The sequence below is a fragment of the Mus caroli genome, unplaced genomic scaffold, assembly GCF_978045245.1.
Source record: "Mus caroli unplaced genomic scaffold, Mus_caroli_1 scaffold_15, whole genome shotgun sequence".
In the NCBI taxonomy this organism is placed as follows: domain Eukaryota; kingdom Metazoa; phylum Chordata; class Mammalia; order Rodentia; family Muridae; genus Mus; species Mus caroli.
In genome coordinates this window covers 47,110,383-47,137,932 of record NW_028227270.1, presented here as the reverse complement: position 1 = coordinate 47,137,932, position 27,550 = coordinate 47,110,383, and the positions used below count along the sequence as shown (strand labels likewise).

Here is a 27,550-nt window from a genome sequence, read left to right as displayed (position 1 = left end):
TTAGCCCATTCCCCTCAGATATTTTTCTACATTTATAGCTACTTCTTATTCTGTGACTCTAAAGATGATTCTGTTCCAAGGATCGCTATCTTTGTCCATCTCTCTGAGATAACAATTATAGGTTAAATGGGCTTTAAGGTGTCTTTTCAGTTCCCAAATTGCCTCTTCTACAAGTATACATTAAACTTTACCAACTTGGAAAGGTAGTGGGTGTCAGTAAGGCTTGCACCATGGTTAAAGGTGTTGAGACTAAGCAATATGGAGTAGTGTATAATTCCCCACAAGAGGGTCCTAACAATCCATCTTATGTGGAACTAGAGAAGTATCATCCTGAGTAAGGTAACCCAGACTCAAAAGGACATACATGGTATGTACTCACTTATAAGTAGATATTAGTCATAAAGTACAGGATACCCACAATATCCACAGACCCAACAAGCTAAACAAGAAGGAAGGCTCAAGTGAGGATGCTTGAATCTCACTTAGAAGGGGGAATAAAATAGTCATAAGTAGCAGATGGAGAGAGGGGACTGGATGAGAGGGGATGGAGAGGGGAATGGAGGGGTCAGGATCAGGTGTGGGGAGAGACATGAGAGAGGGCCAGAGGGACAGGAGAATGAATATAAATCTGTAGTAGGTGGGGGAGGGGCATAGGAGGCATCTCAGAGACCTGGCATGGGGGGTGGTTTCCAGTAGTCAATGCAGGTGACCTTAGCTGAGATGCATAGAAGTGGGGATATGGAACCTGAAGAGGCCACTTCCTGTAGCCAGGTAGGACTCCCATTGGAGGGATAAGAATACCAATCCACCCACAAAACTTTCAACCCCAAATTTGTCCTGCTTACAAAAACTAGGTGGACAAAGATGGAGTGGAGTCTGAGGGAATGGCCAACCAATAACCAGCCCAACTTGAGACTCATCCCATGGGCAGCACCAGCCCCTGATGCTATTAAATGATACGGTGTTATGCTTGCAGACAGGAGCCTAGCAAACTGTCCTTTGGGAGGCCCCACCCAGCAGATGACTGAAACAGATGCTCAGACGCACAGCCTAACATTGGACGGGGCTCAGGGAGTCTTATGGGAGAGTTGGGGGAATGATGAAAGACTCTGAAGCAGATAGGAACTCCACGGGATAACCAACAGAGTCTACTAACCTGGACCCTTGGGGGCTCTCAGAGACTGAGTCACGAACCAAAGAGCATACATAGGCTGGGCTAAGGCCCTTAGCACATATGTAGCAAAGTACAGCTCAGTCTTCATGTGGGTCCCCCCAGACGAACAACTGGAGCAGGGGCTGTCCCTAAAGCTGTTGCCTGTCTGTAGAATTTGTTTCCCTAACAGGGCTGCCTTGTCTGGCATCAGTGGGAATATGAAGGGGGACTTCCACTTTCTCACAGGAGAAGGGGTTGGGAGTGGGAGGAGAGATTGTGTGAAAGGGGACCTTGGTGGGGTCAGTGATTTGGGTATAAAATGAATGAATGAATGAATGAATGAATGAATGAATGAATAAATAAATAAATAAATAAATAGGAAAAGAAAAGAGAATTTGTGATTGTATAGGCTTGGCCCAGGGAGTGGCACCCTATTAGGAGGTGTGGCCTTGCTGGAGTAGGTGTTTCACTGTGGCTGTGGGCTTAAGATTCTCATCCTAGCTGCCTGAAAGTCAGTCTTCCACTAGCAGCCTTCAGATGAAGATGTAGAACTCTCAGCTCCTCCTGTACCATGCCTGCCTAGATGCTGCCATGTTTCCACCTTGATGAAATGGACTGACCCACTGAACTTGTAAAGCAGCCCCAATTAAATGTTGTCCTTATAAGAGTTGCCTTGGTCATGGTGTCTGTTCCCAGCAGTAAACCCTAAGACAGACTCCATCCTATGAAAGTGAAGTCTAGTTTGTCATGGAGTAACCGAGTACTTGAGATGCCAGAAACATGGAAGGAAAGCTGTAGGTTAGTGTGTGCCACAGGCAACAGATCTAGAAGCACGGGGCTACCCAAAGCTCCTAGAGCACAAATGATGCCTGAAAGAGCTCCAGATGCTGAACATGGGCGTGCAAGACTTGGATTTGTACTGCAATATTTTATTATGGATGTTCCAACTGTTAGAGACATAACGGCAGCTTCCTGAAGCTTCCGATGGAGAATCAGACATCCATTAAGTTCTACTTGCTTTTCCCCCAGTACACTCAGGCATAAGCTGCATTCAAATTAGGAACAAGAAGCCTAGTTAAGGGGGGAGGGGTGGTGGCTAGATGGCTCAGTGGGTAAGAGCACTGACTGCTCTTCCGAAGGTCCTAAGTTCAAATCCCAGCAACCATGTGGTGGCTCAAAACCACCTGTAATGAGATCTGATGCCCTCTTCTGATGTGTCTGAAGACAGCAACAGTGTACTTGTGTATAATAATAAATAAATCTTTGGGCTGGAGCGAGCAGGGACTGAATGAGTGGCGTTGACTAGAGCTGACCGAAGTGAGTGGGGCCCATCAGGGAGAGCAGAGGTCCTAAAAATTCAATTCCCAACAACCACATGAAGGCTCACAACCATCTGTATAGCTACAGTGTACTCATAGACATAAAATAAAATAAATAAATCTTAAAAAAAAAAGAAGCCTAGTTAATACGGCCCTGGACCCTTAACCAGCACACTGTCAGGTTGTGCAAAGATGAGAAGACTCTAATAGGAAGCTCCACTCCTAGCTCCTTCTAGGGTGGCAAGGAAGCCTATGTTGCTTGGGTTGTCTGAAGATGTGGAGCCACAAAAGAGAACTATGGCAGAGGCATCCTGGGCACTGATCCCACAGCAGGTAGAATAAATCCCATACTCAATAACCTGGAGGACCTGTTCTTCTTGGGAAAACATCCCCACATTCTGCTATCCTGAACCCACTTGTTTCCCATAGTACCTGCTCACCTGTATAGGTGCAGGTGAGTCCCGACCTGGCTGAAAGACTAGGGGTGCTTTGGTTTGTGTGGTGTGTATGGGGATGTGTGTCTGTGTGTGTGCACGTGGAGACCAGATGTTGATATCGAGGTTCTTCCTCTGTTACTCTCCATCTTATATCGTCTCTCAGTGCACCTGAATCTCACTGGTTGGCTTTACTCGATGCTCAGTGAGCCTCAGGGATTTTCCTGGGTTTTTGCAACATTAGGAGTCCTGCATCACCACAGACAGCTTTTCATGTGGATGTTGGGGATCCAAATTCAGGTCCTCGTGCTTGCAGAGCCTACACTTTACTCCCAGAGGCCTCTCTCTCCCTAACCTCAAGGCAATGCTCCATCAGAATCGTCACTGACAGAACAAGGGGGAAATCTGTTAGTAAACTGCTGGGAGGGGAAGGAACACGTAACTCTCCAGAGGTCATGGGTGAAGCATTTAAAAGAAATTTCTTCTTGCAGAACACAGACCAGGAGCCAGTTTGTACTTGGAAACATGACGGTATACCTCATCTATATAATAGAGTAGAAGGGAGGGAAAGACACACTTCCTACTGTTAGTAAAAATGGTTATAGTTTAAGCGCCAAGATCTTGTCTCTGTCATCTGGAGGGATAGACAACCTTAACCATTTTTTTTTTTTTCCATGTAGTATCCTCTGAAGTTTGAATCTGAGTGACATCTTCAGGGTCTCAACCAGTGTCTTACCACACAAAGCTGTGAAGCATTTAATCATGTGTATACTGTTTATATGACGAGTCAGCATGGGGGAGGGTGGATATCCTGGTCTCTCCTTCCTATGGCTGCCTTCTTAGCAGGGCATAGTTCACACCATGGCCAGCTCCTCTATCATACTTTCCTAATTGGCTATCTATTCACTACATATTAACAACCAGATCTGAATGAACAACAAAAAGGAAACAGCAAAGGACACAAACTACAAGAAACTCTCTCCAGACACCCACCCTTCCCTTTAGCCAACCCCTAGGCCTTCTGTGGCTTCTGCAAATGCCCTGAGAGGATGAGTCACTGTTTCTGATGTGACTGCACTGCCCTCGTGTGGCCAGGCTGAGCACAGCCTATAAACATTTTGCTCAATGGTTTTCCCAAGGCAGGCTTCCTAGCTTTCTCTACTAAAGGGTAGGGGTCTGTTCTGGGCAGTTTGGTGTACTGGAGGCTCAGAGCACCGCTTCTCTTAAGGTGGGCACTGTTCTATACCCCATGAGCCACCTCCTTCCCTGGCCTTTGAGAGAACAAGAAAGTCCCCACTCCACAAACGGCCTTCAGCTCACTGTATCACTCTGCCTTCCTCAGTAGGAACCCTGACTCCAGGACATTTTCCATTTCTGAAGCAGCCCAACCAAATCACACCCAGTTCAGGTCAAGAATCCAAGCCTAGGCTCTGGTATGTACTCCGCTCAGGGTTATGACACGGCCACACCCAGATATGTGGCACAGGTACTTCATTCTTGGGTGTGGCACACTCCCAGGAGTGTAGCACAAGCTCACACATGTATAATCAAGTCACTTCACTCTTAGGTGAAGTGCAGATACACAAGCATATGGAGCAGGTACCCAGGTCGGCAGTGTCAGTTCTCAGGCATGCAGTGAATATATTCCCTCAGGTGTGCAGGGTGGGTCCTCATACATTCAGTGCAGGTACTCAATCGTGTGGTGTGGGGGTACTCAGGAGTATGGAGCAAGTTCTAAGATGTATTGCTGGTGCAAGCACTTTTCTTAAAAAAAGAATTTATTTTATGTATGAGTACACTGTTGCTGTCTTCAGACACACCAGAAGACGGCATCAGATCCCACTATAGATGGTTTTGAGTCACCGTGTGGTTGCTGCAAATTGAACTCAGGCCCTTTGCAATAGCAGTAAGTGCTCTTAACCGCTGAACCATCTCTCCAGCCCAGTGCAGATACATAGTACAAGTGTGACATAGTATTCAAGAATGCGGCACAGGTACTAAGGTGTGCCATTAGAAGGCTCCATGTGCAATGAGACTCATGTTTGGTGCATGCACATATAGACATGTATGTGAGCACAGGCAGGACAACCATGGCAGTCCTGCAGACTGAGGCTGGAGGAGTACGGCTGCAGATAGGACTGGGATGACGCAGAGGTGAATAGTAGCTATAAATGGAGGAGTCCAGGTAGCCTCTACACAAATGGAGTTATCATTTACCACTGAATTTATGAACTTCATTGTTTACCAGTTGGCCTCACTGGACTAGGGTCGTCTGCTAGTGTGGGCCGATGTCTGGTAGATGATTGACATGGATGGAGCCATGGAGCACACCCAGAGACACCCATAAAGGGGTCACGAGGTTAACTCTGCCACCACAGAATATAGCCCCTTCCCTGATCCCACAAACTAGAAACCACGGGAAACAAACCCTCAGTGGCATCCTTGGCCAGAAGGGGACCTTAACGGATCTGTTCTCATCCTTGACACCTACCCAGTTGTCTTCGTACCCTGTCCCTCCTAAAGCATAAACTACTTCTTCCAACTTGAGTTGACAAGCAGGGGGCAGGAAGGGGTCCCATCCCCAGAGCTGTAACACGGTTGTCTGTTTAGTTGTCCCTCTGTCCTGCTTGTCTGTTGGACAGAATTTTAGATAGGAGAGTACACATGAGACAGTGACTTCAAGAACAAGGGTATCAGAACACAGCCCCAAAGTGGAGTCATGAAAGAATTCTGAGTGCTTGTCAGAAAACAAAACTCTCGCATGTTCACATAGCGACTAAGCTGCAACAAAGGGGACATTTCTTCCACTTGTTTGGTTAAAAAAACAAAAACGGCCAAAACTAGGCAACCAGTCTATATCATTACTTTATTGCTTACATTACATGACCCGTTTCTTCAATACACAGAATTGGTTCCAAAATGTGTCTTTGTGCTCCTCCCAGGTATGGAAGACCGGAGTGAGTTTACTGCAGCTGTTGTTATTCATATGCCTTTATGGAAAAAACATGTTTTTGCCATGTGTGGCTCCTTTGTGGTTCCTCTTAACCCTCAGAGTATAAATTTTCTGATGTTCTAAATAAAGTTGGCTTTTGCATGAGACTTTAGTCTGCCTCATTTTTAGGCCCCACTCTCCCAGGTTCACACAGCATACGTGTTATGCTGGAGTAGTGTAACAAAGGCTACATCTCTTCCACCTGTTTGGTTAAAACAAAACAAACCAAAAAACCAGCCAAAACTAGGCAACCAGTCTGTATCATTACTTTATTGCTTATGTTACATATTCCAATTTTGTTTAAAAAGTAAGGCACATGAAAAGCCTTCTGTGCAAGTTCCATATTATTTTAAAATTCTATTGGCTAATAAAAGCATTGCAACTATAGAATTAGAGACATCTAGAAAAGAACATGATAGTTTGAGAGCAAAATCCTGAACCATTATTAGGTCTCATGGCACAATTAGTCAGCAAACCCAAGGTTTGTATCATAACAGTGTAGCTAGATTGCCACTACAGAATCACTGACCAGCGTATTCACATATGTACAGCCAGGTCCCCAAGTATGAACGATACAGCCAATGGGAAGGACAGCATCTCACTGCAGCTGTGCCCTGTTCTATCACAGGTAAGGGATTTGGCATCTTCAGTCTTTTGCATGCCGTGCTTGCTGTTCTCAAGGCCTGGTTATACAATGCTGAAGACCATGGAGAGATATTGCTCATAAGACACCTGAATCCAGCCATCCTGATCCGTGTCATAGCGTCTGAATATGTCTGTCAACCTCTGGGAGAAACACAGATATGGAGAATTTACTGTACAGAACAGTGTACTTACAATAAAGACATCTTGAGGACCCAATCTCAGAAGCACATGGATTTCCCGCATCTTCTAAAGAGACACTGAAAATGGCATTCACACAGGAAAGCACAGGTTGGGTACTCTTGAACACCTTTAGTCAGCACCATTATGAACGACAAATACCTCTACTGGCAAGAAAGTATACGTACGGCAGGTCTAGCCAACCTTATACCACATAGGCCCTTTTCTTCACATTTCACAACCACCTCCTGGACCTGGTATGGGTGTCTTAGGACAGAGACACTAGTTTATATCCTGACTATGGTCCAGAAGGGTCCAGTGAAGGAAGTGCCAACTTCATGCATTGTGTGAACATCATGCAGGGATCAGCCTTTATAGCCCACTTCCCCTCCAGCGGACTTTGGATCCAGACAGGTCCTTTCCATTCCATTTACTTTGTTGTTTGTTTTATGTTTTTGAGACAGGGTCCCACTGTGTAACCCTGGCCCCAGACTATGTCTGCAGACCAGGCTGCCCTTGAATTCATAGAGATCTACTTGCCTCCATGATAGAGTTATGGTGATTAAAGGCATGGTGCTGCCATGCTCAGATTCCACTCATATTTTATAAGACTAGGTTATATGCATGCCAGTTTTGAAGAAATTTATGAAGTCTATAATATGCTTTCAATAATTATAAAAAAAAAAGACACAAGGGAATTCCATGTGTTAACAGAAAACAATAGCCCCCGCACATCAAGCAAACCTCAACAGTGTGTGGTCTACCTCCTACTTCAGACATGAGTGGTTTTTATGAAAATGTGCTAGCACGGAGAATGGGTGTGGCGGCACACACCTGAATTTCAGCACTCAGGAGGCTGAGGCAAGACCATCCTAGGCCACGTAGCAGGAGCCTGTCTAAATGCTCCCCACCCTCCGCAAGACACTATTAGCATAAAACAAACTACTGTCATGTGGCCACAAAACTACGTGTTGATCAGTGGTAGACACAAGACACTACAATCTGAATCTTAAATATCTGCTAAAAAGATATTTATGGTACCCATGTGTTGGGAACCGTAAAACAAAAAAAAACAAAGAATAATAAATTGCTGAGAGTGCCATTTCAAGCCTGTAATCCCAGAACTTGAGAGGTGGAGGCAGAAAGACCAGGAGTTCAAGGTCACCCTCAGCTACATGGGGTGGGTGGTGGGTGGGTGGGAATCAAAGCTAGGCTGGGTTTTTTAGGAAAAGAATCCATAAAACAAAAACCACATTTCTAAGGAAACTTTTACCTATAGCCTAAAGCTTTCTCTTTCCTTTAAGATTCTCCACCTCTCTATGACTTTCAGTCATTCTTCAGAGGTAAAAGTGATCCAAGAAACTGGCTGTCCACCCCCACCCCATCCCCCAGGACACACACCACAGAGGACAGGGTAGAGGGGATGCAGAGCTTCTTCTGAACTTGATCAGGTTATTCGGGAGTCTGATAAAACTCCCAAATCTTTGCATATTCAGAAATGCAAGGATTAGAACTTTACTTACAAACAAGAACTCTTAACTTGATAATTCAGACACAGTCTATAAGATTTCCTACCCATCTCTTTCTGAAGTGTTCAGAGAACACTCTAAGCATCCCTAAGCTCATGGGAACTCTTAAGTAGCAGCAGAGGTGGTCTCCTTCAGAGACCTGAAGCTTGAATACTAATAATCCAATTCTCCGACAGCATAAGAAACACAGGTGACATGCTACGATTCTTTTTTTTTTTAAAGCAGAGTACTGTTATGTAGGTAGGCTTGCCTAGAACTCATGAACCTTATTGCTTCCGGCTTCTGGGAACTGGTATTATAGTCTTATACCATACCAGGCTCTGAATAACTTTTGTTGTTGTTATTTTTGAAGATATATTTTTATTTTATGTGTATGAATGTTTTGCCAGAATTTCTGCACACCATGTACACTCATTGCTAGTGAAGGAGAGAAGAGGGCATTGGCTCCTTGGGACCTGGAGTTACAGATGGTGGGCTGTTAGCTGCCATGTGGGTGTTGGAAATCAAACCTGGATTAGCTAGAATAGGAAGGGCTGCTGCTTTTTACTGCTAATGCATCTCTCTAGCCTCTCGGATTCCTTTGTAAAGGAATCATGGAGCACTGTAATTAGCAGTCAAGTCAGAGGAGATGCACTTTTATCCACTTTCTTTGAAATAGAACAACACTCTAAGAATATTTCCCAAAATTCTACATTATATCTCAAGATTTAATGCTGTCCACATCTCTCAGTGGTTCTGCAACCAACAAAAGTAACCTTAGCCTAGGATCAATATCTAGGAGCTTCCCTCTTTAAGAAGGGTTTTACTGAAGTATTAATGGTGAAAACATTTGCTTTCTATGTACTGACGACTCTATTTCAGAAAAAGGGCTGGAGCATGAAAGTCTCATACAGGCCACTGGGAGCTAACAAGTGCTAAGTCTGGGCATTAACCTGTTAGCCTAACTGCTGCTTTTGTTTGAAAATTCCATAGCAAAAACTTTAAGATACATAGGGCTTATCAACTTACCACATTTCCAAAGCTAAAACCTAGAGAACCTGGACCTCTATCTAAAAACAACAGCAGGGCCTACTTCTTTGACAGGAACATGCACTGGGCAATAATGGCTGTCTGTCCACCCTTCTTATGTTTAGCGAGCACATACAATGCTTGGTATGACTGCTTGGAATAATCAAGGACCACAGTGAGAATCCCATGTAGGTGGCTAATACTGGTGTAACAATGCATGCTCTTTCTAGTACATTGTATTTTATTTGTTTTATATCAGAGGTGTATTTACTGTAGTAATAAAAAAAAAGTAAAACATATGGTACACAGCTATAATTCCATTATTTTGAAGGGTGAGTTCAAAGCCAGCATAGGGTACATTGTGAATTTAAGGCCAGCCAGAGGTACAGAGACCTTGCTTCCCAAAATAAAAAGTATAGTATTTCAATTATTATCAGGGATTATGTACTATACATATTGCTAGACTTACATATGACTGGCATCAAGGTTCACCATACCAGCTTTACCATAAAAATGCAATGTCTTATGCTTAAAAGGTCATAACAGCTATGACAACAACAGGGACCAGGCACAGTCCAGGACATTATATATATATATATTTTTTTTTTTTTTGGTTTTTTTGAGACAGGGTTTCTCTGTGTAGCCCTGGCTGTCCTGGAACTCACTTTGTAGACCAGGCTGGCCTCGAACTCAGAAATCCGCCTGCCTCTGCCTCCCGAGTGCTGGGATTAAAGGCGTGCGCCACCACGCCCGGCACGACATTATAATTTTATGGAACAAATACTGAAAAATCACCATTAGGAACCTGATCCTAGTTGCAAGGGTTTAAACTAAAAAGTTTTGCTAGCACCAAACCCTAGACAGAGGAGAAGTTAAGCAGTTACTCCACGTTGGCTGCTAGTTACAGTTCCCCCATTTCTGCCCCCACCCCAGCTCCCACCGCTGCATGTCACAGCAAACCCACAGGAAGCTGCTTCATCACCTGCAAGACGATGCAGCCCTGGATGAAGTCATCAAATGCGATCTGCCCTCGTCCTTGCCTGTCAAATTTTCGGATGAGGATGTCATGGAACTGATCAGAGAGCCGGTAGCCTTGGAGAGGAAAGATTAGAGTCAGATCAGAGGCAGACTAGGAGAGGAAGATTAAAGTATAAATCACTGCCTCAACTGTCCTTTCTAAGACTCCAGAAATAAGAGGGGAAAAAAATTTATTGAAAGGCATTCTGGAAACTAAGTATGCTACCTAAATACAATATTCTGAAATAAATATGTTGTCAGGACTGTGAAGTGATCCTAAACACCAGTAACAATGAGCAAGTCCCCTTACTGTCTTGCTTCTTAGGAGCTCACTGGCTTCTGTTAGCTAACTGTGCTCATTCTGCCTGTGCGCAAGAAAACACCCACAGGGCAATTAGGCTTGGTGATCTTGAATCTAGTAGAGACACCTCACTCTGTCAGCTTATCTAGATACGAGTGTTTTCAGGGACCTGCTACCCTTGGTTACTCATCATTACACAATGTTCGGAAAGCTAAAATGTCACTAAAGGTTCTAGTTACATGTGTCTCAACATAAACAAATTATTTCGTTTGGTGTCAGGGTTCTGAAAATATGGCTAGTTTGGTGTCAGGGTTCTGAAAATATGGCTAATCAGTCTCATAAAGATTAGAATAACGTGTCACTAGGCATTAGGATTCTAAGTTTCTGAGTGTGCAGCTAATTAGTCTCATGATGTTCAGGATCAGTGGCAAATCATTGGGCATTATAAGTCCATTTCTAATTTACTGTGTTTGAAAGGTCTTCGGCAGGGGATGACAGGACGAAGATGTGTGGACACACCAGACATACAAACATCACCAGAGGCCATGTTTAAGGAGGGCACCACTCATCTGCTTCCCTTCCTTATCACTGTGCCATCGTGGTAACCTTATTACTTCAGTTTTCAGTCTTGGTGGAAGCTTTGTAGTTATATGTACACCTATTATCTGAATCTCACAGTTAATTACTGTATGAAACTTAGTCATTATACTGATAAATGTTCAACTACAAAAACATGTTCACAGCACCTTCCAGAGCAATTGTGGGGAGAGAAGATGGGAACTTATATTCAGGAACCCTACACAAATGTGTGACATTGAAACTGCTACAGGAGTCCCCTCCCTTACAAATCAAACAGAAGATAGGACCCTCAGCTGAAGTCTGAAAAAGAGAGCTTGTAGAGAAGAGCTAGCATGCCTCACTCACACCTAACATGTGAGTGGCCCTGGCTAAGCCCTGACTCTCCAAGAATAGAGCTTCAGGCCCAGGTGTAGACAGAGCAAGACAGGCACTGGTGGTCTCCTGGCAGGATAAGAAAGGACAGATGAAATAAGAACAAATATATAAGATTTCCTGTCTGTGCAAGGAAGCAATCTCATTGCTGCTAGAACCGATCTGCAATTGTTCTGACCACTGGCACTCTTGTAGGTAACGCAAAGCAAAAGACATACAGACTAGCAAAGGAAGCCACAAAGAAGGAAACCACAAAGAATGCTCCCTAGAGGGGCCAAAACCTGGCAGCAAACTGACCTCCACAGAGCTCCTTCAATACAAGGCACACAAGAACAGCACTACCTCAGAGCCAAAGCGCTTTGTGCTCAGCCCCGTGGCCTGGTTAGGACTGACCAGTGAGGTACATATTAGACTTGGCCTGTTAACTGCAAGACTGCACCCCCAACTTGTATCCATCTAATAGGATAAGGCCACCTGGAGGCCTCCACTCTTGCACAAGTAGCAAGATCAGATCATAATTTTCAACCAGGGAATTGTCTTGGAGTCAGTCTTGATCAGCTCAGGAAAGATAGACCAGGTAGAATGGCCTCACAAGAGGGCTGAAGGTAGTACAAAGACATATCTACTCTCCAACTCTGCCAGGGATATTCTTCTGTAGTCCTAGAGGTGAGAATCTTCCTGGAAATGGAAGTACTCTGTGTCTACTTCCAATAGCCAACAGCCTTTGGTGAGAGGCAAAGTCCTTCTCTACCAAGAAACTAATGATACCACCAGAAAAATGATTCCACTGACACCACTGGTCCAGGCCATTGATTTATGGGCAGCGCGCACCTAGACACTACCAGAAGCAACATTCCCCTGTGCTTCCAGAGGAATCCCAATGGAGTCACAATCTGATTAAAGTCAATGATGCCCAGTGGATACAGGAATAATTTGCATGGTATTAGTCTGTGTTCCCCCAACCAGTAAGTGGCTTGAGAAAGGCCGTGTGTGGGTCTTGCCTGATCCTAACTCAGGAAAAGCATTATTAGTATTAAAAACCATTAACCTTGTGAAATGAGTCAATGCACATCGTGGTAGAGGCTTCAGGTTTGCATAAGACTCTACCATAAAGGACATATGCACATGCACCAATATTAAACATGGGTAAAAATATGGGTAGGCGGAGATTCGCTATATTTTCATAAGTTTTTATGATTTAAAAAAAATAAAAAAAGAAAAACAAACAAAGCTATACAGTTGCCAAAGGCTAGATGGAAAAGGGGATGCTCAAAGAGATGCAGGGCTTAGGGGTAAGGGATTGTTCACTCCAACTGTGCTGCCTAATAGAACAGTTGGCTTTCCTGCAGGTGAAGTAACCAACAAGGAGCCAAAGCCTTACAGGAAGGTGTAAGTGTCCATCCAGACCTCTGTACCTGGTCACAGAACTTAACAGCATAGGTTTATGTGAACAGAAGAATCACTAGACTCACCAGACATCCTATCAGTCATGGGTACCACTGGGCGAGCCTGAAACATCACTGATGCTTTTATTCCCTACTAAGCTCCTGTTTACCCAAAAGCAACAACCCTTTTGGAAGTCAGAATCGGAACTTTTACTTCTACAGCCAACTTCCTAACAGATGCCACTGATAATATTCCAAATTAGTATGCAAACAGAAAGATATTTCCTTTTCCTGGACAGTTAAAGAGTAATGTCCTGTATCAGGGCAAACAGGAAAAACCATGGCAGGACTTCCCCTGGAGAATACACAGCAGACTGTGCTGAGAAATGATTAGAAAGTGAGGGAGATGCTGGTACTGTCCAAGATGGCCCACTGGCCCATAATCAGACACACTTTCCACTGTTGTCCTTGGGAAATCCTGAAATGTCACTGGTCTGATCATGACACAGAGGGCACTTCTTACTGGGCCTAACAACAAACCAAGAGGGGAGAGAGGACAGCAGAAAAGGGGTGGTCACTGTCATGCTTGAAGGAGAAATAATAGAATTCTAGAAGGAATAACATACTTTAGGAAATGACATATTAGTAGGAAATAACATACTTTAGGAAAGTAAAACTCAAGATATTCACAATACACTAGATTATAATTCACTTTTTAATAAAATTTTTCTGGAAGACATCTATTAGCAACCTTTTAAGAAATGAAATATACAAGGGTTTTTTTGTAAGGGCAAAAGGACAGAGTACTATATGAGAATGTTCCAAATTCCAATCTTGGTGTAACCATGACAAGTTATAGATGTGCTGCAAACTTTTCGGTGACTCCTTTGTAGTTAAAAGGTCCCACTTTTCTTTCAGATTCAAGGCTAGCTCTGGGAGCCTCTAATTATGCTCTGGACAGGTTCTATGAATACTTGTGAGAAACACAGCACACTTTGCATGCCTAAGCCCACACCAAACACACACGTACTAAATGCCATTTGAGAATGGGCACACACACTTTCTAATTTCCCACTGAAGCAAAATTTGAATGGACTGATGCATTTTATTATTTATAGAATTATGTCTTACTGTTATTTTATCACTGTGTTCGTGTAGTTTGACAAACCACTACATATATGCTGCCAACTACCCCACACAATTATGTTTTCATTTTTCTACTTTAAATTGTTCCAGAAGCCACATTCTCAATTTTGCTTAGGACACCATCTCATTTCACAAAAAGTAGATGATTTGCATAGCCCTTATCTCATTTTGGATGAAACACTGTGTGAAAGACTCCATGTCACATATACATCTTCATGACAAAAATAGAATCAAAATATGAACCTGTATAACATAAAAAGAAATTTCACATAGACTGGGTTAAAAGAATCAATAAATGGAACATAGCAAAACAAAGCTTGAGGGACTCCTATATTCCAAAATGAAATATGCTATACAATCAAGACAAGTGAATTACCAAAACCTGAGAGTGCTTGTTTGAGCTCGTTCTTGTCAATCATCCCAGAGTTGTCCCTGTCGTAGGTCCGGAAGACATTCTGCCAGTCTGTGATATACTTCCACACACCCGTGAATTCACTGAAGTTCACACCAGCCTTGTTTTCTCGGTCAAACATAGCTGAGATGAAGAGAAATAGCAGGCACACATTAAGTTTGCATGTTCAACGGCAAAATATAACCAACCACAGGACACTACTAATAGATTCATGCCACCTCGAAGACTTTCAGATGCTAGCAGGGAGCCAGCCGTCTAGTAAAGGTTAGTTTGTTGAACAAATTACTAGATTTCTAAAAGCCTACTTATCCCTGCCTAGGGTGGAGGGAGTGTAGAGGACAGTCATCTAATACTAGCCCCTAAGTAATGACCAGCAGAACACACACTCACCACTGTGTAGAAGGTAGACAGTTATGATAGAACATGTCCTGGAAAACAGAAGCACTAAGAGTGCTCTCACTTTATCAGAAGGGAAATGGAGCGCAAAGGTTAAGGCCCCATTTCCCAGCTCCAAGTCCTGAGCCAGAGTAAACCTTTTTACTGCCCAAGCATCACAACTCCAGAGGGAGGCTTACAAGAGTTCTTCTAGGTCAAGAAATGCCTGTTTTAATTAAAAGATGTCCTAGTCTATTATGATATTAACTTTAGATTTTAAAGATCTCAGTCACTCATAGGCCACCTTGACAAGTTTACCTACATCAATCTGTTGGGGTGGCTATAGCAACATAGCCTGCAAAATGCTGCTGAGGTTACGAGATACAGTGCACTTCAAAGGGGCACAGGAGAGGAAAAGTTGGGCATACACCTTGTCTCCTGTGGTAGAAGGGACTTGGCCATAAGATTTCACATTAAAGGAAGCTAGGAAAGGAAAAAGCAAGAAAAATCTACCTCCCAGGAAAGAAACCTAGGAATCAAAAGAACAGTAAATCTCTAAGACTGTACTTACAGGTTCCATCCTCTTTTTCATCTGAAGCTTAATCCTTGCTTACACATGCAACCCGCTGTGGTGGCCTAAAGGAGAATGACCCTCACAGGCTCACATATTTGAACACGTGGGTCCCAAGTGATGGTGCTGGCCAGAAGAGCTTTGAAGTTTCAAAGTGGTCTTTCACTCTCTCTCTTTCCACTTCGGGCTTGCGGTTCAAGATGTGAGCTCTCAGAGTCCTGTTTATGCCAGCAGGCCTGCTACCTAATGCCAGGCTTCCCACTACTATGGACTCGAACCCTGGACCTCCAACACTGTAAGCCCAAATAGTGTCTTTCTTCACCTTAGTCATGGTGTTTTATCATAGTAATGGAAAAGTGACTAACACACAGAGAGAACCAAAACTGACAACCCACATCTTGGTAAGAAAGAAAGGATGGAAATCTTTCCTGGAGGGCCCACCTCCAGCTCCAGCTCAGACCTTGGTACATGCATATTAAATTCAACCAAATACTAGCTCTCAAAACAAATAGAAACGACTAAAACATGGAGGTAATAATCAGTTACACGCATGAAATTCAGCAGGAAGAATTATCAGATGCAGGCTGCCTTCTTACAGGACTTTGAAATCATCCATGACACAAGATAAAGGAGATGTAAATTAACATATGTAATTCTTAAGTAAAAACATTCTATAAGGTTTAAGACTATTACATATAATATTTAAATAAAAGAATCACAAACATGAATTTTAAAAGATACTACCAAAATAACAAAATAAGGCTTAAAGAAAACTGTAGTGTGGAGATTTTATGGATCTATAACCTTAGAATTAGAAATGGAGAGGATGAACTACGATGTAAACTTAAACTAATGGATAAATGAAGACATCTACATACACAGAAGCAGAGAGGATGAAACATAAGAGCCCACGCAATATTTGGATGGAGTTATTATAGTTGCTCCCAGAGAAACATCTAGCTGGTCTGCGTGGATACTTACAAATGATTGACCTCACAGTCACTGGGTTAAAAGGAGTCCATGTACCTGAAAACAAGTGACATTATATCAATTAGACCAAAGCAGATTAAGTTACAAGAAGCTCTAAGTGTCTGGTCTATTGTTAGTCGATGAGACTCAGTGGCCTGCTTTGGATCAGAGTTTGCAAGCAGGGGTCTGCTTCCTAGGACACCAGGAGATCTGGCTGCCTTAACCTGTATGAGCGCTTAGCAATCCCGGTCAGTACCTAGTCAGTACTGCTGAGTTTAACCTATCTGTAATTACCAGGAGCTGGCTGCTGCTTCAGAGCTTCACTTGTGTGAATTTGACTGTGCTGGGGGTCCTAAAGACCACCTTCAGGCTTGACAATGCTCTGGGACTGTTAGTGACTGAATAATAATTTTACAGGTAATCATCTTGCATAGATAGAGGTAGGATTTCCTGTAGCTCTTTTTTTTAATCCTAAACTACAATTCGATAAACTTTGATAAAATGTCTTCAAAAGAATTTAAAAAAAAGAGAGAGAGAAAATAAGACTGTTTTAAAAGTATAACTAAAACACGCACCTCAAACCACCAGTCTATTCAGTAAGTCAAACCTACCTCAAGAGCACTAAAGAGAGGTGAGCACACTGACACCCACGTGCCTCTACTCCCAGCATGAAATTAGGAGTTCAAAATCATCCTCAGCCAAGCAGTAGTTTAAGTAAAAGTCAGCCCGGGCTACACCTCACAAAAGACCAACCAACCAACCAACCAACAAAAAGGAGATTGAGGAAATGTACTGTTAATCTATAACCCCAGGAGTTTGTGACAACATTATTTCATAGCAGCAGAGAAACCCTATGCTAGCTGACCTTGGCAACTTGACTGGAATTAGAAACAATCACCTCGGAGATTAGTATGACACATCTCTATGTTTATCAAGCATTTCCAGACAGAATGAACTTGAGGGAAAGACCCACCCTGAATGTATGTGGCATTGTTCCATGGAGTGGGGCCCAGACAGAGTAAAACGGGAAGAAGAAGCTGGAGGGACAGAGGACACTGGCATTCCTGTTCTAGGCTCCCTGGCTGCCAGCAAGTAAATGGTTCTGTCCCACCAAACCCTCCCCTTCTGGATGGACTGAACCCAAACTGTGACCCAAAACAAATTTTTCTTTCCATGAGTTGCTTCTAGAAGGTCACAGAGCTGAGAAAACAAATCCTGATCTGTGCTCTACCTGTCTACTGACCATATTCTTCTATGTAAATAAGTCTCACAGAGGCCCACTGGACTCATAAGCACTCCTAGCAGGATGGCAACTACACAGCAACAAAGAGGTTTTAGAGATGACTAAATTGAAGTTAGAAACCATGTTATTTTTAACTTCATGCTTCCCTTCCAATAGCATATTAATTAAATTTCCTAAAATAGTTTAATTTGATTCCAAAACCAGCAATCCTAGCAATTAGCAATCCTAGAAGACTAATTAGAAGTCAAAATAGTTTAAATCATGTAAGCATAGCAATTCTGAGAAGGGCTGAGAACTCATATGCAACTATCCAACACTAACTGTCCCTGAACTGTACAGTGTGAACCTTCTTCATGAAGCTTATAATCTAAAAGCCAGAGAGACCTAAAGCTTGAAAGGTATTCCCTCTGAAACTGAAAGTAGCATTTAGTTGCCATGGTAACCTTATTAAAAGTCAGATGCTTTGCACAGTAATTACATCATAAGAACTCCAGCCTTATGAACAGGAGAGAGAGAGAGAGAAAGAGAGAGAGAGAGAGAGAGGACAGAGTGTATTAACTTTAACAGTTGCTTGAAGGACACTAAGCCCTTGTTTGTGTCAGAACCAGTTTGAAATTGGTGCCCATGCTAAATAGGGAAAATTTTTGGTTTATGCTGGGGGTATAAGAACTGGCCCCATGTGTACAAGCAGACCTTTAATAATCTATGTGTCCAAAAGGCTTTGGTAACTATTTGTTTTTGTTTGTATTTTTGGAAAAACCAAGATTAACTAAATACATTTTTCTCTTCGCATTAGCTATTAAAAATTTTAAAGTTGGGGCTGGAGAGATGGCTCAGCGGGTAAGAGCACTGACTGCTTTTCTGAAGGTCCTGAGTTCAAATCCCGGCAACCACATGGTGGCTCATAACCATCCGTAATGAGATCTGACGCCTTCTTCTGGTGTGTCTGAAGACAGCTACAGTGTACTTACATATAATAATAAATAAATCTTTTAAAAAATTTTTAAAGTCAGATTTATGATTTATTAATAACCTCCTTTCCTCTTTACCACCTTATTCTCTATTTCTCAGCTAATGTGATTAAATTCTATTTATTTATTTTTGTATTCTGACTATTTGGAATAGAGCTGATTATCAGTGAGCATAAATGCTAGTAGTGCAGTGGTCATAAATGTTCTATCACAGAGCAGGTGACACATGACACCAGTATTTCTGTCCTGATACCTGAGATGTTGTCACCTCCTTTCACCCTGACGCCTTTATGCTTTTTTACCTTGTCTGTACCAGTTGTAGGTCACTAAACTTGTGATCCAAACCATTAGACACCTACTTTCCTGTCTACATGCCTCTCTTCATTGGAAGATGTACCTCATACCACATGGGTGTGGCTTCCCTTACCTTCAAGCCAGACTTCTCTTTTTGCCTGATAACTCCTGACAAAGTCTACCTCCTTAATACTGTAATAATACAGCACAGTAGCTAACTTATAGACCATCATTATACCATTAGGTGATAGGAAACCAACAAGATTTAAAGTGGCCCCTTGACAATAGCATCTTGTAGTCCTCACGGGTTAAGTAAGTAAAAATTGTGTCAATTCTATCACATTTGTGAAAGGCAAAGATCACTGAAACACAAATGAACCAAAGCATTCCTTTAATTTGGACACCAAGGCTCTGAGGCACTATCTAGCACCTCACTTGCCTCTCCCTTCATTGAATCAAATTACAAGAAAAGGCTCCCCAGTAGAACAAAAATGAGCCTTTTAAATTTCCATCGTGTCTTAAAAGTAATCCCTTTCCAGGCTTATATAGCACACCTAAGGAAAAAACAATCTCTAAATACAATAATTAGAAAAGAAAGCCACACCTAAAGAATTACAAGTGACATTTAATAAGAAAAATGTCTCTAGGGTTATACATGTACTCAGTTCTACTGGTGCGTGTAGCTCTAGGCTCTATCCTCAGTACAGAGCAAACCAGCACTAAGTGCTCAGGAGTTAGAGGCAGAAGTCTAAGGGTCATCCTTGAATACATAGAAGTTCAAGGCCAGTCTAGGACTAATGAGTTGGTCAAAAACAAAAAACAAACAAAAAACCCACAAAAAACAAAAACACAAAAAACAAAAACAAAAACCAAAAACACAAAAAACAAAAACAAAAACAAAAAACAAAAAAGAAAAAAGGAGGGGGCAGGATGAGGAGGCTGGAGAGACAGCCCAGGAGTTTAGCACACTTGTTGCTGTTGCACAGGATGCACGTTTGATCCTCAGCAACTACATGGTAGCTTACAACCATTTATAACTTCAGTTCCAGGGGATCAGATGCCCACTTCTATATTCCATGGGCAGCAGGTATACACTTGGTGCGCTTACATACATACAAGCAGGTCAAACATTCATACAAATAAAATAAATATCAAAATTAAATAAAAAATTTTAAAGAAAAAAAATTGTCTCTAATGGTACCACTAAAGATTAATGACAATAACACCGGCAAGAACGTGACTCCATGAAGAGCTCCATAAAAAAGCCACAGTCTTCTCAATTCTCCTGGGAGACAGTGTTCCTCACATTATACAAATACCTCCCCTTGCTCCTGCTGACAGCATCTCCCATATCTCTATTTCCTAAACTAGACCTCGAGTTTTAAAGTTTTTATGTATATGTGTGTGTGTATAATATATATTAACATATTATACAACAGAATATTAATATAGTATTTTATAATAAAAATAATCCTACTTTACATTCATTGGTGTGAGAGTGTCACATCCTCTGGAATTGGAGTTATGTGCAGTTGTGAGCTGCCATGTGGTTGCTGGGAATTAAACCCAGGTCCTCTGGAAGAGCAGCCAGTGTTCTTGACCTTTGAGCCATCTCTCCAGCACCCCCAACTCAGTGCACCCTTTTTTTAAGTTTTAGCAGTTCTTTGTTTTTGTTTTTCAAGACAGGGTTTCTCTGTATGGTCCTGGCTGTCCTGGAACTCACTTTGTAGACCAGGCTGGCCTCGAACTCAGAAATCCGCCTGCCTCTGCCTCCCAAGTGCTGGGATTAAAGGTGTGCGCCACCACCGCCCGGCAAGTTTTAGCAGTTCTTATAGCAAACACATTACCACAAAAGTACCTAAGGACCATCTTGAAGCCTTTTAAAAACTAAGCAATCACTTCTAAATGTCACCTGACAATTTGTCAGTGTCCCCGATGATCCTCTTCAGAACAGTTGCTAAGACTGATAGCAGGTCAAAGGCCTTCTGGATAAGTAAGGGACCTCTGTTGCACAGAGCTCACCTTTTTAACTCTTGGGCAAGGTCTACGCTATAGCTCCCATTTCTCAGAAAGCAGTTTCAGAGACTCACATACATTTGTTCTGGAGCTTGGTAAGGCAACAATGATAATTAAGAAAATACAAACACAGTAGCTTAGAAAACATCTTTACCTTATACTGGTAATGGCAACTTAGTCTTAAGGACTTCTTTGGAAATAATTCCAGGAAGGAAACTGCTTACTGTGCATGAATCGGGCTTCAACTCACCATTGGATAATGCTTGCTGAAGCTCATTGTCTGAAATCACTCCACTCCTGTCTTTATCAACCCTACAAAAACAAACAAACAAACAAAAAACAGGTAAGTTGGTGATTAAATGTAAAGGAAGTATTAAAAATAAAACATAGCCAAGACATCATTTTCATCAATCTACACTAGGTCTGGAATGTTACTCTGGCCAGACCTTCCTCTTTGCTCAGCTGGAATGTCACACGCCCCCAGGTGTGCCAGAGACTAATGAACAACCAGAAGCAGTAGGAGGGGTTGAGTCATCTTTTCTCTATTCCTTTTCAAGTTTTCTGTTAGCTCTTCAAGTCTGCTTAATTTATACCTGCACCAGTTCATCATAATAGGTAAAGATTCTCTAGAACGAATAAGTCATTCTTTGGCACGAGTCAGTGGAAAGACAATCAGTCATTCAGAAGGACGGCCAGGGACAGAAGACATGCAATAGCAGCCAGCTCTTTTCACTGATGCCGTTTTCCTGACTCAAGATTTGTCCTGTTTCTAACGCAAGCACCTGACCCTGTAGGGCGGCGACTGGTCCGCGCCCTTCGGCCCTGGGCAAAGTCACTGCCAACATGACCCTGAACCCTGTGCTTTTGTAGAAGAGAGAAAGTCGGGGATGGAGGGGAGTAGGAAGGGCTGGGAAGGAGGTCGGGGTGATAAAGGGGTGGGGAGAGGGAGAACTGGAGGGTAGGCCCTGGAAAATGGGGACCGACCCAAGGGCTGAAGGAGCTGAGCGGCGCTGGCCTTACCGCTGGAAGACGTTCCACAGGAAGCTCTGGTCTGGCAGTGCAGCTCCAGCAGCAGGGCCAGGGCCAGCACCCGGGCCTGGGCGGTAGGAGTAGGCAGCCATGGGCTGATGCACAGCGGCAACGCGGCCCAGCTCCACAAGCTATGCTTCCGCCTCAGTTATGGGGCAGGACCAAGAGCCCACAACTTCCTGGGAACAACGGAAGCGCGCACCTTTGAGTCACTTGGCAGGCGTGGTCCGTTGCCACGCAACGTCTGGAGGGCCTTGGGGTTAGTCTGAGCTCCGCCTCCTACTCTAGCCCGGCCTTGGGTGTCCCTTTCCTTTCAGCCCCACCCGGCTCCGCCCTCCTGCGTGTCTCGGCCCGAAGCTGCGGCGGGTGAGCTCAGAAGAGACCACACCGTGAGGGGTCGACCCGAGCTTACAAAACGCGTCCACCTGTAACGGAAAGTGGTGAAAGCTTTCACTTGGACCGACGGCTTCCCTTTACGTCTGCATTAGTATTTAGTGCGAATGTGATGTGCACCAACCGCATGAAGTCCTCGGCGGAAACGCAAAGTGCATTTTGTGCACTCTGGAGTTTGTCCGTCTGTCCGTACTACACCTTCTTGCCTTCCCACTTGCTTATATCGGTTTATGCCCAGCCTCCCTAGGTTTGCAGTGACTTCATTTGTAAATGGCCCGAGTGAGGTTTGGTCCTGAGGTGAGAGCTGTGTTTTCTCCCCCCCCCCCCTTACTTGGACTTCTGTACTTTTGGTGGTTACTCCTTTTAATTATAAGTATTCCTTCTTTCGTTCTAGATACTAATTCTATGATGCTTTTATAGTTTGGAATGTCCCTAAATGGGAAAATGCATAGCATTGGGGCAACTACCAACCGGTCACATTCACGAGCTGTCAGGCCATCCTCCCACCTAAATCTGAATGCTGTGAATAGCTCAAGATACAGATTACTCCGTTCTGCCATAGGATTATTCCAGCCTTCCGATAGTCCTCATCCAGGGACGGACTTATCATAATAAGAACTGCTATGCTGTCTTTATGGGGGTTTTGTTTACCCCTTAACTAAAGAAGAGGGTGAAGAGACCAAGGGCCAAGAGTATGGCCTTGTACATCTGAAACTTCCATGTGGATAATCATCCATTATTTAACACAGCTATAGATCTGATCAACTCCCAACTGTATCGTTTTCTGCTCCATTTCTCTTGTTCTTGGGACATCTTAAGAGACTTTCAAATTGTTCAAAGAAACATCTTATAGCTTTGACATTTACCTCAAAATCTACAAAATTCTTTAAGAAAGGTAGATTTTCTTCCAGGATTTGGTGAATTCATTTTTTATAATTTCTCATAAACTGTTCATCTCACTTTTGAATAACCTTTTAGACTTTTCTGGTTCTTTTATTTAGAATCTATTTAGATCTATTTTTATTCTGTCCTCTCTCTGGCTCCTTTCCTCTTTACCAGAAATACAAAAATATTAACCATAATTTTCCTACTTGAACTGGAAGTTTTCCAGTACAGAGAAACTTCAGCAGACCTGAGGCTGCTGAATCTGGAACTCTACCAGCTGTTTGCTGACTTTGGAATGCTATAAAGGTCCAGTCCCAAAGAGACCACCTTCTGCAACAGCTTACAGGTAGTTGTCTTCCAGGTGCCACCACCTATCTCCTTACCCTATCTCAGGTTTAGTTTCCTCTAACCAGGTCTGTTCTAAGCTTTCCAGTAGAGAAATAAATGAGATAACCCTGTCCTCCTATGATGTTAATCATATCATGTGTCTGCATATTGGGCCACTCTTTCCTTTAACCTAATTCTCTGCGCTACTTCTTTGAGCTACTAGATACACAAAATCGTTTTCCTTTAGAACTTTTCTAAACATTGGCTCTTTCTGGGAGCTGAGGTGCATGAAATGGGTAAGTCATTGTCCTATCTTTTGCATAAAGATCTTTTTGTATGTGCACAGACCCATGCATGTTCTTATACATATCTAATTTAAATGTACCTCTAGGCCACATCGGTTCCTTTGCTTACAGGTGGAATGCACCCTGAACATTTGCACATGGAAGACAAATTTTCAGTTAACCTTTCCTGACAGCCAAATATGCTCAGCACACCCTTCTTTCTCTAGTGTTAAAACTGTCACTTGGCTCCAATAAAATTCTGGTTTGAATTTAATACCAGAGAACCTACCACTCTTTATGTAACTCAAGCTTCTTAGTGAGTATTGCTGAGTGTGTCAAATGTGCGCTAGATGGTGTGAGGGAGCAGCAAATGTCCACAAACCACCACTGACCAAAGATGAACTGGTTCTGATATACTTGGTCTGACATAGCCACTTGTCACATGAGGCTACAAAGAACTGAGATGGACCAGTGTAATTGAAGTAGGTTCAAATTTCAAGCTAATTAAAACGTAACCAGCTACATGTAACCATGACAAAGCATTGCTCAGTGCAAGTCTGAATGTGTCTTTTTGTTTCCTTCAAGGGGCCATTATACCTGGCACCTTTCTTTACTCACCTGATTTGCTGCTGCTTTTACAATGTTTAATTTTTGAAGTTCTGAGACCTGCATTTTGAAAGAGTCTGATTCCTAGGTCAGTAGTGAATTATAGAAATTTACATTTCTGATTACTAGGAAACCATCACCATATTATGCTGCAGGAGATTCTTGTGTTTCAAGTACTAAGCTTCACTATTGCTCTGACAGTCTAGCACTCCCATAAAGCTTTGCATACTCATTAAATGTTCTGAATGGAGCCATGTTACTCAGTAGCCTCAACTTCCCACTTGCTAGCCTGCCTTCTGGTAGGCCATGTCATTCTAGAATTTTCAAATTCCTTGGTCATTCTAGAAATACAAATTTTGGGGTGCAACCAGAAGTTTAGGAACTGAAATTCCTGGTGCAATAAAGCAGGTCCATCTTCTGCTTCTCTTCTCACTAGTGTTTTTGTTGGTTTGTTTTTTAAAGCAAACAAGCATACATTTATGTTATATGAAACATTTGATTTATGTGTGTTTGTGTGAGATTCTTTCTATATAGCACAAGCTATGTTTAAACTTCCTTTTTAATTTTCATTATTTTTAATTATGTATGTGTCTGTGTGAGTGTGGGCCTAAGTGCAGGTACCCAAGGAGAACAGAGGATAGTTAAAGATAGTTATGAGCTACCCCATGTACTGGGGACTCAGGTTCTCTGAAAGAAAAGTATGAACTTTTAACCTCTAAACTATCTCTCTAGTCACATCTCAATTTTTTTATCCTCACACATCAGCCTCCAGGGTACTGGAAAAACAGGCACAGACCACACCTAAGATCTTCCTCATTCCTTCTCTCAGCTTTACAGTACCTCCACCATAGATGAATCACTGATCCCCCAGCAAGGAACTGTTGTTTTTAATATTAAAAAGACAATAAATGGTTAGAACTGTGGGCTTTCGTTCCCAGCCACCTTGTTCCCAAAAATAACGACTCTGAGACCAATTGTTTACTAATAAATGATTAGGCCATAAGCTTTGGCGTATTCCCTGACTAGCTAGTTACTTATATGACATAAATTAGTCTATGTCTTCCACATAGTTAGTTACCTCTCCTCAGGTTTATGCAACCATCTCTTCCAGAGTTGAAGGCGAATCTCTCATATGCCTCACTGTTTCAGACTTCTTTCTCTCCCTGTCAGATGTCCCACCTTCTACTTCTGCTTTGGCTCACTGGCCATAGATTTTATTGAAGGCGATGCTTCCACACAGCATGTAAAGATTCTCTACACAGACAAAGCATTAAACTAAGATTCTCCTGCCTCAGCTTTGAGTTCTGAGATTACAGGTATGTGCCACCATGCCCTGCTTAAGTTTCATCCTGCCCTCTAATTGGATTATGAAAAATATGAGCTCCACTTCCATTTTCCTGAAGACTCAATCTTAAAGCTCATTTCGTTTCTTAAGTAGAGTCCTAGAACTGTTGAGACACAGAGCAAATGCTTAGTTTTGTTAGATGTTGCCAAATTCTCTTCTACCAAAGCTGTAGTGATTTGCATTCCCATCGGCCATGTACAAGAGTCCTTGCATACCATCACTTTGTGTGTTGTTTACAGTGTTTACCAATTTTATAGGTGAGGAATCTTTTATTGTTTTTTGGAAACAAAGTCTTGCTAGGTAGACCTAGCTGGCCTCCAACATGGGGCAGGCAATCTCCTGCCTCACCCTCTCAAGTGCTGCGAGAATAGGCAAGCAGCATCATGTCTGCCTGTGGTGGTTTGAATATGCTTGGCCCAAGGAGTGGCACTTGGAGTAGGTATGGCCTTGTTGGAGGAAGTGTGTCACTGTGGGGATAAGCCCTGAGCCTTTCCTCCTAACCATGTGGGAGCCAGTCTTCTCCTAGTGGTCTTCAGATCAAAATGTAGAACTCATGTACTGACAGTTCCTCCTGTGCCATGCCTGCCTGGATGCTGCCATGCTCCCACCTTGATGATAATGGACAGAACCTCTGAACCTGTAAGCCAGCCCCAATGAAATGTTATCCTTTATAAGAGTTGTCTTGGTCATGGTATCTGTTCACAGCAATGGAAACTTGACTAATACACTGGCTTTCGTATAGCTTTTCTCGCCTCCTCCTTTTCTTCCTCTTCTTCTTCCTCCTCCTCTTCCTTCTTTTTTAAGTTTTGAGGTATAATTAGCAGAAAATAACCAACATAATTATCACATAAAACTTTCCTCCTAATCTTAGGGACCTCTTCCTCCTTTTCCAAATCTGCATAGAGCTACTGATCTTGTTATTACATGTCAGTTTGCAGTTTCTAGACTTCAAGTGCAATCAGTGTGTACCTTCTTGACTTCTTACCCTTGTCAATAGCACTGAGATTCATCCATGCTGCTGTGTATACCAAAGTCTGTCCTTTTCTAGTAGTGATGAGCATTATATGGACAAAATACAATCTTTTTTTTTCCTGCATGCAAAAAGCAACTTTTCTGTGGCTACTTTCTATAACAGACACAAAACTTGTGGGTCATTTTCAGTGGCTAGATTCCTCTCACCTTTCCTCTTTTATTTCTGGCCCGACAACCCTAATATCAAGCTCCAGTCTCCACATAAGCATGTACTATGCATATTTCATTTCTTTTGCTGTGCTAGAACACCTTGACCAAAAGCAACTTTGAGAAAGGGTTTATTTGGCTTACAATTGCTGGTTAAAGTCCTTCATTTCAAGGAAGTCAGGGCATGAACTTGAAGCAACTAGTTACATTCACAGTGAGAAGTAGACAATGAATAACTGCATGCATGGGGAAGGCTCAGCTTACTCTTATACAGTTCAGACTCCTTTGACTAGAGAATGACGGTGGGCTGTCTTCCTTAGCAATTAATCAAGCCAATCCCTCAAAGACATGCCCATGGACCAAGGAAACAGAAGCAATCCTTCACTGAGACTCTCTTCTTAGGTGATGCTAGATTTTTGTCAAGTTGACAAAGCTAGCCAGCACATACATCCTCAAATATACATGGATATATGCATCTACCTCTACCCACCAGGAACCTAAACAAGATACTGGCTCGATACTTACCATATCCAAACTTTCCTTCAAATTATGAAGGACCTGCCCTACTTCACACAGAGAATGAACAAAACAATA

At 42.7% G+C, this 27,550-nt stretch overlaps 1 protein-coding gene across 2 annotated transcripts; it reads right to left on the bottom strand.

Annotated features, from left to right (window-relative positions):
* Positions 1–6,150: 6,150 nt before the first annotated feature.
* On the bottom strand, positions 6,151–22,122 carry Pdcd6 (programmed cell death 6). Of its 2 annotated transcripts, none has more exons than XM_021180116.3 (6): positions 21,929–22,122; positions 21,159–21,220; positions 16,397–16,441; positions 14,440–14,592; positions 10,240–10,349; positions 6,151–6,684 (listed from the first exon to the last, which is right to left on the bottom strand). In XM_021180116.3, exons 1-6 carry the CDS (start codon positions 22,027–22,029, stop codon positions 6,586–6,588), a joined length of 570 nt encoding a protein of 189 aa, XP_021035775.1. In that variant the 5' UTR covers positions 22,030–22,122; the 3' UTR covers positions 6,151–6,585. The 2 variants fall into 2 exon arrangements, with proteins under 2 accessions (XP_021035775.1, XP_021035774.1); XM_021180115.3 differs by having other exon boundaries at positions 14,434–14,592; positions 21,929–22,121.
* Between the last annotated feature and the right edge of the window lie 5,428 nt (positions 22,123–27,550).